The 13,113-nt window shown below is 45.1% G+C and overlaps 1 protein-coding gene across 1 annotated transcript in view; it reads left to right on the plus strand.

Moving 5' to 3' along the window:
• Positions 1-13,113, plus strand: part of LOC118394059 (transcription factor 7-like 1-B) — a 50,245-nt gene that overhangs the window by 18,276 nt on the left and 18,856 nt on the right. The window contains exons 4-5 of the mRNA XM_052461486.1: positions 10,836-10,885; positions 11,523-11,577. Of these exons, the coding sequence (XP_052317446.1) occupies positions 10,836-10,885; positions 11,523-11,577 (105 nt within the window). The remainder of the gene's footprint in view (positions 1-10,835; positions 10,886-11,522; positions 11,578-13,113) is intronic.

Genomic DNA, 13,113 nt, shown 5'->3' on the forward strand with positions numbered 1-13,113 from the left:
GTTTGCAGCCTAAATAACTCCGGGCTTGAAGACCAGTTTGGCATTTTTCAAAATATGCATGAGCTAGTCATATGACACGAAAGCTCATTGAGTTCAATGAAATTGAATCTCTGGTATGTTTGTGAAATATTTAGAAGTATTTTCCCTGTTGAGTATCAAACCAATACCAAAAGTGTGGATGAATTAGCAAGTTATTTGTCTGTGTCTTAAACCTCTACTTTGTAGCTTGTAGACGACTGTGGCAATGATGTCAGCTCTGTATTGGATTAAGACTGATAGTTGTGAGAAAGCATCGATGGATGTTATGTTGGATTTATCTGGGACTCTTTGGCACAGTCTGTTGGGGAATCTTCGAAAAGACCCTCCACTGTGTTTTTAAGACCTCCCTCAGCCTGCCTTCCCTCTTCACTCTCCACTCTCCTCTCTCCCTCTTTGCACTACTAGTTATTTTGTGTACAAGAGCATGTTAATAGGCAAATGAGCCTGGCCTTCATAGGCCATGTTGCCATAGAAACCAGTGCACTCTGGATGGCTGACCTTTGACCCATTTTCCTCGGCTGTGAATAAGAGAGCAGGGCGACCAACCGGGTCACAATAGAGGCCCAACGAGCGGAGGGAGTGCCCCTGTCACAGTCACTTAACTTCACTCCTCTACTTACTAATGGATACTTCAAATGTGCTAGCCATTAGCAGGATGCTAGTGACACTGCTGGAAACAGCGACCTTCTCAGGGTTAGCCCCACACATAAACTGGATGTTTGCTCTGGGCTGGGGGGCATTGAGCAATATCATTCTGTTATTCACATATCCTACCACACACATCTATAGTTTTTGATGAACTCATATTCAAAATGGCGTAGTTGATATTGTATCCATTTTATGGCATGTGCATTTGGAACACAGTTTTTTCTGAATTTGTTTTGGGGGGGGATTATGGTACCAACCGTGATAAGGACATTGAAAGTGATTTGATAATGTCTCTTTGTATTGTCTTGGAGTAGTTCATACATTTGTAGGAGACACCAAAATCAATGTAAACACTACATTGTTTAGTTTAAGAATATAACTGTTTTAAGGCAATATTTGTCTTTAATGTGAAGAGCATCTTGTAAAGGTGGCCAGTGTATATCTATGTTTAGGTATGACATGATAAATACAGTGTGTGGATATATTCATAGTAAATAATTGTTATTTCCATCAATTATCCTACGCACCATAGTTTAAGAATATAACTGTTTTAAGGCAATATTTGTCTTTAATGTGAACAACCCTATAAAGGTGGCCAGTGTATATCTATGTTTAGGTATGACATGATAAATACAGTGTGTGGATATATTCATAGTAAATAATTGTTATTTCCATCAATTATCTACGCACCATAATATTTTCTTCATGTTTTATTTCTCCTTGTAAGTTCCTTAGTTTTCCTCAGGATTGTTTTCATTGACAACTTCCTCCTAAGGTAATCCACTTTACTGCAGAGAGTCAGACCGGATAATGGGCTGGGGTTCCATGTTATTTCAGCAAGCCATGACACCCACCATCTCCGATTGTTCTGAAATCATTTCTGTAGGTAGAAACAGATATTAGCATTCCCGCAACATTATTTGTTGAAGTATAATTTTATCTCTAACAAGAAGTATACAATATCAGTTTTCTATGTTTGACAAGTAGTATGTTTACTGAACAGAAATCTAAACGCAATATGAAAAATTGTATTGAGTTACATATAAGTTATATATAAGGAAATTAGTCAATTTAAGTAAATGCATTAGGCCCTAATCTATGGATTTCATGACTGGGGAAAAAAGACATGCATATGTTGGTCACAGATACTTTAAAAAAAGGTAGGGGTATGGATCAGAAAACCAGTCAGTATCTGGTGTGACCATGCAATGCAAATCATCTCCTTCACATAGAGTTGATCAGGCTGTGGAATGTTGTCCAACTCCTCTTCAATGGCTGTGTGAAATTGCTGGATATTTGCGGGAACTGGAACACGCTGTCGTACATGTCAACCCAGAGCATTCCAAACATGCTCAATGGGTGACATGTCTGGTGAGTATGCAGGCCATGGAAGAACTGGGACATTTTCAGCTTTGTTTCAGAACATTCTATTCTCTGCCAACAGCGCTGGTGGACATTCCTGCCGTCAGCATACCAATTGCATGCTCCCTCAATTTGAGATATGATCTGTGGCATTGTGTTGTGTGACAACTGCAAATTTTAGTGGCCTTTTATTTTGCACCTGTGTAATGATCATGCTGTTTAATCAGCTTCTTGATATGCCACATCTGTCAGGTGGATGGATTATCTTGGTAAAGGAGAAATGCTGACTATCAGGGATGTAAACACATTTGTGAGAGGAATAAGCATTTTGTGCGTATGACATGGAACCAACACTTTACAAATTGCGTTTATATTTTTGTTCAGTGTAGATGCGTCTCGGAGTATTATTTATTTATCCTATGTAATGTATTTTGTTTTTTCCCCCTGTTCAGATAATTACTCATTTAAGTTATTAGGTTTATGTCCCATCCTTCATCCTGATGTTACCAGGTTCTGACCACTGGTTTTGTTCCAGGTGATTTTTATAACATTTTCTAATCCCCCCACACCCCAGTGTTTGGTCCAAATGTTAAAGGGATATTTCACCCAAATTCTAAAATGACATATTGGTTTCTATGTGCAGTCTATGGACAAGGTATGACAGCAACCCATGCTTTGGTTTTGTTTAACTGGCCTTTGTATCAAATGCTAATACTTTAGTATTTGTGGCACAAAAATCAATGGTACCTATATTGGCATTTGCGCGCTCCGTTTCCAAATCCTCTATAAGTAAAATTCTTGAGTTACACAATACATTTTTAGATACTTCAGGGTGATTCGGACATGAATCGTGAAAATTGTAATTTAGGTACAATTTACCTTAATTGGATTTGAAACAATGGGCAACAAAACCAACGCATGGGTTTCTGTCATACCTTGTCCATAGGTTGCGTACATGGTATGGAAACCAATGTCTTTTTGGAATTTGGGTGAACTATCCCTTTAACATTGAGGTGTGGGGATTCTTTGAAAAAGATCTAGAACAGCACCATCTAGTGGCCAGAACCTGGTAATATCAGGATGTAAGATGGGACATAAACCCAACTTAAATGACTAATTCTCTGAACAGGGGAAATAAACATCACCATACTACATGTGAGACATAGAGAACTCAGAACTGCGGAGGGTCCATGGGTGGCTTTTGTTCCTTTCTTTGAATTCCTCATGTCTAACTCATTGTTAGAAAATTGTTTAGTCCAAATCAGATGTTAGGTACTATATTTAATTAATATTAAACGAATCCTATACATTTAAATGGCCAATTTGGGTGCAATAAATTAGCCTCTCAGATCAAATTATATTTCAACAAAATAATGAAACAATTTCAGAACAATCTGAGATGGTGGGTCCTCTTTGTGCTTTATGAGGTGGAACGACCCACTAACAACTTTTGCCGTGCCCAGTAGCAGCCAAGCTGACTAGAGGAACTGCTTGTCGTTTCCCCATCAATTAACCACTAATTAGCACAATGAGGGCTGGACTTTGCCTATGTCTATGTAATTGCCCACAATGTCTGCAAACAATGGGTCTTAATTCAAACTCAGTGACTAGGTGGGACTACTTACAGCAATTGTCTTTGCTCTGCAAGCTTATAATTGTAAAGTCATGCATAAATCAAGTGGAAGTGTCAATGGCTCGCATAAGCAGGTGATTTGAGCGGAGAAAAACGGGGGGACTATGGTGTAAGGTTGACAAGGCAAATGTGTGGAGCTGCTATTCATATGGGTAGAGGATCATTAACACCTCACTCTAACAGCAAGCTGTGTGGCCCATTTGTTTTCTGTTGGAGGGCAAAAGAAAACCATAGGGAGGGGCTCTCCACACAGTAGGTGATTGACATTATCTACTGGAGCAATCCCTGGAAGCATTTCTCTGGCCCTGCTGTTTGGAGAGGAGAGGGGTGGGAGGGGGCTTGATGCCACAGCACAAGGCAGCTTTAGGGCAGGTCTGAGCTGTCTGAGTGTCACTGTCAATTAATCTGTTGCCATTGGAATCTTAGAACAGTGTATTAACATTTTAAAGTAATTTGGTTAGTAATTTGTAACCATAAAAAAATGGGTCTACAATAGGGTTTTTAGACAAGATTGCTCTTTAAAATAGACATTGTAGACACTCCAAAGACACATTTTTGTAGTTTTGTTTGACTAGAACAGAAGACTCTGAGGATGCCATCAGATTGATAACACTTTTTAAAACACTCCAAAGTCTGCAGATAGTTGGTGGAAAAGTTTGGCCTGTTTATTTCTCTGGCAGTGTCTGATTTACTTTGACAACAAATGTCCAGACATCTGCTTCTCCTCTCCTCCATGCACTGATGTTGCCTGGCCAACAGTATGGCACCACACACTTCAGAGATGACAAAGACACTTGGCCATGTTCCCCTCCCTGCTCTGTGAGAGACATTGAACAATTAGAACCCAACTCTGGCAGTCCGCATGCCCCAGAGCATATGCTGTATTCTCTCTGTTCGAAAAACCAAAGAGTTCATCTTGGCTTTTTGGAAATTTTCTGTGGCGACTTTGCCACCTTTGTTGCATCTGGGTCCCTGACATGTAGCACAGTATTCTACTGATGTCTATTTTGAGTTCTGGAGGTTGGAAGACAGAGAGGCATGGAAATGGATCAGATATTTGCAGAAGTTGACTATTTGCACAGCTCTCACAGCTTTTTATCTGACACTCTTCTCTAGAGCAGTCTCTACAGTGAAACCAGCGTCTCGATGGAAGCCAAACATAGGCCTGCTCAAATTGTTTCTAATGAAATTAAGGACATCTGTCAAGCATTACAGGACTGCCTGAAGTTTACTGTAAAATGTAATTGCTGATTTTAGTTTAGCAGTGTTTTCAATCTATTATGGACTATTCAATAAGACTGCAGCCATGGGAACCTCCTTTTCAATAGTATCTTCCTATTTACCGTGCCATCCTTTCTGGGTTTTAAGTACCTTTTTTATTTGGGGGGGATTTAATGAAGTCTCCTAACCAGGTTTCTGTGTTCTAGTCAAAAACGCCATTTGGATTTGATTTTGATTGATTGGGGACCACGTCTTAGTCCAAAAATAGATTGTTTTGAACATTAGAATCATTTCGTAACTAGATTACATTGAGACATGATCACTTGTCTCTTTATTTTCTCTCATGGGAATACTTGGAGAACCAATTTTCTAAATGAAACACATTTTAGCAACCTCTGGCCTAAATGTTCTGTTATTTTGCAGAGAGAACATGTCATTCCCATTTGGATTTGAAGCTTCCTGACCCGTACTTATAGAGTAAAGTAAAGTTCTTCATGAGGAACACTGATCTTTTGCCAATATACAGCTCATTTGGAAAGTATTCAGACCCCTTTCCCCTTTACACATTTTGTTACGTTACAGCCTTATTCTAAAATTGATTACATTACACACAATCTACACACAATACCTCAAAATGACAAAGCGAAAACAGGTTTTTAGAAATGTTTGCAACAAATAAAAATGTACGGAAATACTTTATTTACATAAGTATTCAGACAATTTGCTATGAGACTTGAAATTGAGCTCCGGTGCATCCTGTTTCCATTGATCATCCTAGATGTTTCTACAACTTGATTGTAGTCCACCTGTGGTACATTCAAATGATTGGACATGTTTTGGAAAGGCACACACCTGTCCATGTAAGGTCCCACAGTTGACAGTGCAAGTCAGAGCAAAAGATAAATACAAATAAAACACATGAGGTAGAAGGAATTGTCCTTAGAACTCAGAGACAGGCTTGTGTTGAGGTCCAGATCTGGGGAAGGGTACCAAAAAATGTCTGCAGCATTGTCTGCAGCCTCTGTCATTTTTAAATGGAAGAAGTTTGTAACCACCAAGACTTTTCCTAAGCTGGCTGCCCGTCCAAGCCAAGCAATCGGGGGAGAAGGGCCTTGGTCAAGGAGGTGACCAAGAACCCGATGAGAGCTCCAGAGTTCCTCTGTGGAGATGGGAAAACTTTCCAGAAGGACAAACATCTCTGCAGTACTCCACCAATCAGGCCTTTATGGTGAGTGGTCAGACGGAAGCCACTCCTCAGTAAAAGGCACATGACGGCTCGCTTGGAGACTCTCAGACCATGATAAACAAGATTCTCTGGTCTGACCAAGATTGAACTCTTTGGCCTGAATGTCAAGTGTCACGTCTGGAGGAAACCTGGCACCATCCCTATGGTGGTGGCAGCATCATGCTGTGGGGATGTTTTTCAGCGGCAGGGACTGGGAGACTAGTCCGGGTCGAGGCAAAGATTAATGGAGCAATGGAGTACTCAGGACCTCAGACTGGGGCGAAGTTTTACCTTCCAACATGATAACGACTCTAAGCACACAGCCAAGACAACGCAGCTTCTGAACAAGTCTCTGAATGTCCTTGAGTGGCCCAGCCATAGCCCTGACTTGAACCCTATCAAACATCTCTGGAGATACCTGAAAATAGCTGTGTATTAACGCTCCCCATCCAGCCTGACAGAGCTTGAGAGGATCTGCAGAGGAGAATGGGAGAAACTCCCCAAATACAGGTGTGCCATGCTTGAAACGTCATACCCAGGAAGAGTCGAGTCTGTAATCACTGGCAAAGGTGCTTCAACAAAGTACAGGGGGTCTAACTACTTATGTAAATGTGATATTTTTTAATTTGAATCCATTTTCAAATAAGGCTGTAACGTAACAAAATGTGGAAAAAGTTCAGCGGTCTGAATACTTTCCGAATGTGCTGTATGTGTGTGTGTGTGTGTGTGTGTGTGTGTAAGACTGTGTCAGGAAAGATTTATAAGAAGCATTTGAATAACTTAGGCTCCTGAGTTGATTCCTGAGTTGTTTTTCTCCGTCTTGCTCTCCTTGTCTCCCCTACCACAGCCCACCGGACTGTTCTCTCTCTCCTGTTAGTGAGTGAGTGAGTTGTGTGTAGTTGACTACAGTGAGGTAGGGTGTGTAAGGTTGAGTAGACATTTGTAGGGAGGGTAGTGGAAGATGGTAGTTTGAGGGTTTCTTTCTCTAACCAGCCGCTCCATCGTGTACAGTGGCAATTATTTAAAGGAGGCTGACTCTTCTGAATATAAAAGTGCCCTAGGGCATGTTCCCCAGTCCTGCCAGAAGCTGTCAAATAAGGGAACGGGGGGGTGGGGGAGCTGGGGGTAGGCATGGTCAGGGTAGACCAAACGCTCACAATAGGGCTTGTTTCATTTGTGGAGGGACTCGTGAATGACATAGATTAGACAGTGAAAACTGTATTGTTTTGTTTCTCCCCCCAGAAAGCAGCATTCATTAGGCAGTATGCACAACGCATAATACATGTTCAATGGGGAGCTAGCAGCCTCGAAAAGCAAGGGCCTTCTGACAGTTGTATGGACTTGGGCCCATTAGTTGGAACCTGCGATTCAGCCTTGAGCAGTGTGGTGAAAATGAAAAGGGCTGATGTCAACTCCAAGAACCCCCCTTTTAGATGGGAATAAGGGTCCCCCTCCCTCCTCCCTCAGTACTCTATTGGACCCCAGCTGTCAGGAAACAATACCCTCTGCCTGCTCCGACAAACTCATTCCTGAATGTTTTTTTCCCCTCTCTCCCTTTCCCCCTGCTGCTATAATGTCTTTTCCATTTTTAACCCGCAGTCATCCAAGTTTCCTTCCTCTCTACAAACTCGGAGTGATGAATGAAGCTTTAAAAATCAAATCCTGCACAGATGATTGATAAGTCTTTTAAGCCTTGAATAGGCTTTTGTCATCTTTCACATGCGTGCAGTGAGTTTTCCCCACCATATATACATCACTTTGTGCAACAGTATAATTTATTAATGAAAGTCCACAGCCTTGGTTTATGTAATATGAGGAAACGTGCCATGTCTTATTGTACAAGATGGCCTTTTCCCATGCAAAATACTCTTTCATTTGTTTGATTCTGGGATGTGGATTTGAGAAGTTGAACAGCAGGACACAATTAGGGTACGAGTCAAATGTGTGTGTGTTTGTGTGTGTGTGTGTGTGTGTGTGTGTGTGTGTGTGTGTGTGTGTGTGTGTGTGTGTGTGTGTGTGTGTGTGTGTGTGTGTGTGTGTGTGTGTGTGTGTGTGGGCACATGTATGTTTAAGTGCACTAGCCCCTGAAACAGCTGAGCTGTTAAAATGGTCTTAACCTTTAGATCAGGCCTAAGCATAGGTGGCTGAGGTTGGTTACAGGGACCATCATTCTCTCTCTATAAAGCCTGCTTCTGACCTAGCCATTTTGGGGAGTGCCATACTCAACATAAATTAAACTACTGAGTAATGTGCTAAACTTCTCGCAACTAGTGGATCCATTACTAAACAGCAATGCTGTTACATTACTAATGACACATGCAGAGGTGTTGGAATCATGTTGGTATTCAGATGAACTTTGATACCACATGTCTATGTGTGCTCGCACAAATGCATTATAAGCTGAAATGAAAACCCTTTTAATGAATTTGAAGTCGTTGGATACCATGGAGAAAATCCACATGCATGACAATCTGCTGTATCCGGTATTTAAACAGATTCACAAAGCAGATGGTGGAGCTCTGCATGGAACAGATCACCAGCTCCACACAGCACCAAGACTGATAGGGAAAATATATTTGAAATGTGTTGCTTTCAGGAGGAGATATAACAACTCCTGTATACATGATCCTGTTCCAATGCGAGGATGCATGGGCTGGGCTGCCATAAAATAACAATTAGTCCCCCCCCCCCCTCCAAATGAAAGGAAAACACTATTGCTCCATATAATGATGACTATGATAACAAGATGAAAAATGCTAACAAGGAAAGTGGATTAGTTTGGTTTGGGTCAAAAGGCCAAAACAATTCACCAGGATGCCATAGGCTTAGTGTTGAGACCCCACCCCTGCCTTTCCCGCCCGTTCTGATGGAGCTTCCTTCCAGCTGTCCCTTCCCACCCGCTAGTCGATGGGCGCCCACAGCTGGACGCTTGTTTTTTCTTGTTTTTTCTCTCTGACAAACGGAGATTTCACAGTCCCCCTCCAGTCTGCTGTGTTCACTTCCCTCTCCCCCGCTCTGCCAAAAGCCAGTGTCTGACTCCAACAACATGTGAGTCTCATACAGGTGTCTGTCAGAGTTCTGTCTTTCTGCTGGCTCTCACACCATTTATGACATCTGCTCTGGAATAGCTCAACCATATTTCATGCAGTTCAGTCTCAACAAGTATTAGCGAGTTGGTCTACATCAGTGCTCCTCAATTATTTTCTGTTACCCCCCCAGGAAGAAGTAAACATTTTGCGCCCCCCAACTCTCCGCTGCGACTGTAAATAGTATAATTTGTCTATAAAATTGTTATAAGTACACCTCTGCATAACATTGTATCCATTGTATTTGATACTGAAAAATAAATAAAATGAAATATAATCAATAAATAATACATTCAAATTGATCAGCAACATTAACTCAGGAGCACAATATATGAAACACTTTGACCTATAAAACAAAAATGAATAAAACAATTTGCTGATTTTTTAAATATTTTTTTTTTATCAAAATGAGGAAGTCAGGATTAATGGCTACAAGGAGCACGTTTTGCAGAGCACAGGTTTTCAAAGCGGGGTTTGAAGCATGATACTGCAACTCTCAGCTCCTGCTCAATGTTTAGCTGGGACCTGTACTTTGGTCTTCAGTGCAGCAACAGCAGAGAAGCCAGTCTCACAAAGATAAGATGTTGCAAAAGGAAGAAGAATGCCCATGGCCCTCTGCCCTAAGAGTGGATACTGCCTCTCTACACTCAGCCAGAATTCACTCAGTGTCTGTGATGTGAACCTCAGTCTCAATGTGGAGTCAGACGTCATATCAATGAACTGGTCCTCCTCTGCAGAGCTGAAACTAGCTGGAGCTGGTGCATTGAAAGGATCTCTCACCCAGTCATATTGGGAACTGGTCCTCCTCTGCAGAGCTGAAACTAGTTGGAGCTGGTGCATTGAAAGGATCTCTCACCCAGTCATATTGGGAACTGGTCCTCCTCTGCAGAGCTGAAACTAGTTGGAGCTGGTGCATTGAAAGGATCTCTCACTCAGTCATATTGGGAACTGTTTTCAGGGAAGTACTTTATTTTTGCAGCCCTTGCATCATCCAGCATGACAGAGACCATGTCTAATGCTGCAGGCAGTATCCGCTCCTCTGCTATGGAGTGGGGTTGTTGCACTGAGCAATTTGGTACCTCACCTAATATGATGCTAACAGTGCTGGTTTACTGAAGTAGCGTTCACAACGCGGGACGATTGTTGGCAGTATTCAGCGTGATTGAGGTGTAATGTCTTTAAGCGACGCCTTCATTTATTTGGCTTCATGCTGTCCGCTGCCAACATTTTTAGACACAGTAAACATACCTGTCTTTCCTCCTCTCCCACCGTAGTCACAGTGAAGCCAAGCGCTTATATACGCTTCGTCATATTTCCTCGTCTTAGCTTTCGGGAGACTTACGTTTGTCTCATTATCTCCGTCTCTCTCCATCTTTCTTTTCATCCCTGTTAAATATTTTTCCATGGTGTCTCTTAAGGGTTTGTTATCTGCACTTCATACCTCCTGCTCTGTGCTGTGTGCTCTTGTTCGGTGAAGAAAAAAAACCTACTCCCTGCGGCAAAAAAAGTTCCCCGGGGGTCACACGGGCGCGCCCCCCGCATGTTTTTATATGCTTGCCCTTACTGTATTTTTCAGTGTCCAGACATGTGTGTTTCATGGTACCTATTCTTCACCCCACAGTACCTGCAGATGAAATGGCAAGTTCCTGGAGCTAACACCCCAGGACACCTGTGAGTACACCATACCATCCATCCAGCCACTGCTCCCCCACCCCAGGACACCTAGTGGTACATTTCCATCCAGCCACCCCCACTCCCCCACCCCAGGACACCTATGCACCATACCATCCATCCAGCCACCCCCGCTCCCCCACCCCAGGACACCTTGAGTACACCATACCATCCATCCAACCACCCCCGTCCCCCACCCCAGGACACCAAGTGAGTACACCATACCATCCATCCAGCCACCCCGCTCCCCCACCCCAGGACACCTGTGAGTACACCATACCATCCATCCAGCCACCCCGCTCCCCCACCCCAGGACACCCCGTGAGTATTCACCATTCCATCCAGCCACCCCCCGTCCACCCCAGGACACCTGTGTGTTACCATCCATCCAGCCACCCCCGCTCCCCCACCCCAGGACACCTAGTGAGTACACCATACCATCTATCCAGCCACCCCCGCTCCTCCACCGCAGGACACCTGAAACCATCCAGCCACCCCGCTCTCCCACCCCAGGACACCTGTGAGTCCTACCATCCATCCAGCCACCCCCGCTCCCCCACCCCAGGACACCCCGTGAGTACACCATCACCATACCATCCATCCAGCCACCCCCGCTCCCCCACCCCAGGACACCTAGTGAGTACACCATACCATCCATCCAGCCACCCCGCTCCCCCACCCCAGGACACCTAGTGAGTACACAACACCATCCATCCAGCCACCCCCCACCCTAGGACACCAAGTGAGTACACCATCCAGCCACCCCCGCTCTCCCACCCCAGGACACCTAGTGAGTACACCATACCATCCATCCAGCCACCCCCGCTCCCCCACCCCAGGACACCCCGTGAGTACACCATCACCATCCATCCATCCAGCCACCCCCGCTCCCCCACCCCAGGACACCTAGTGAGTACACCATACCATCCATCCAGCCACCCCCGCTCCCCCACCCCAGGACACCTAGTGAGTACACCATACCATCCATCCAGCCACCCCGCTCCCCCACCCCAGGACACCAAGTGAGTACACCATCCATCCATCAGCCACCCCCGCTCCCCCACCCCAGGACACCTAGTGAGTACACCATACCATCCATCCAGCCACCCCCCGCTCCCCCACCCCAGGACACCCCGTGAGTACACCATCACCATACCATCCATCCAGCCACCCCCGCTCCCCCACCCCAGGACACCTAGTGAGTACACCATACCATCCATCCAGCCACCCCCGCTCCCCCACCCCAGGACACCTAGTGAGTACACCATACCATCTATCCAGCCACCCCCGCTCCTCCACCGCAGGACACCTAATGAGTACACCATCCAGCCACCCCCGCTCTCCCACCCCAGGACACCTAGTGAGTACACCATACCATCCATCCAGCCACCCCCGCTCCCCCACCCCAGGACACCCCGTGAGTACACCATCACCATACCATCCATCCAGCCACCCCCGCTCCCCCACCCCAGGACACCTAGTGAGTACACCATACCATCCATCCAGCCACCCCCGCTCCCCCACCCCAGGACACCTAGTGAGTACACAACACCATCCATCCAGCCACCCCCGCTCTCCCACCCTAGGACACCAAGTGAGTACACCACACCATCCATCCAGCCACTCACTGTGTCTAGTAACGGCTCCCAGTATTGTACCTCATATCTGGGTGATCTGGGGTTAGGGAAGTGATCTGGTAGTTGTGCTCAGCGAGCCACCCATGGTTACCACACTGTGGTTAAGTAATCACAGTGACTCAGCCTGTGACCTTAGTGATTCCGGCTAGACGGGTCTGTTTAGTTTGGTGTGTTTGTCGGATCGCATAAACACAATGATGCACTTGACAAAGTCTTCATTGAGTGGCGTCAATAGGAAGCTGTGGGAGCAGTGCAGGCCTTGCCCTGGGGAATCCAGAGCTTCTCTGTGGCTGACTTCCCTCTCAATGGGAAGCTGTTGTCAGTGGGAGCAGTGCAGGCCTTGCCCTGGGGAATCCAGAGCTTCTCTGTGGCTGACTTCCCTCTCAATGGGAAGCTGTTGTCAGTGGGAGCAGTGCAGGCCTTGCCCTGGGGAATCCAGAGCTTCTCTGTGGCTGACTTCCCTCTCAATGGGAAGCTGTTGTCAGTGGGAGCAGTGCAGGCCTTGCCCTGGGGAATCCAGAGCTTCTCTGTGGCTGACTTCCCTCTCAATGGGAAGCTGTTGTCAGTGGGAGCAGTGCAGGCCTTGCCCTG

This window comes from Oncorhynchus keta, chromosome 14, assembly GCF_023373465.1.
Source record: "Oncorhynchus keta strain PuntledgeMale-10-30-2019 chromosome 14, Oket_V2, whole genome shotgun sequence".
In the NCBI taxonomy this organism is placed as follows: Eukaryota; Metazoa; Chordata; class Actinopteri; order Salmoniformes; family Salmonidae; genus Oncorhynchus; species Oncorhynchus keta.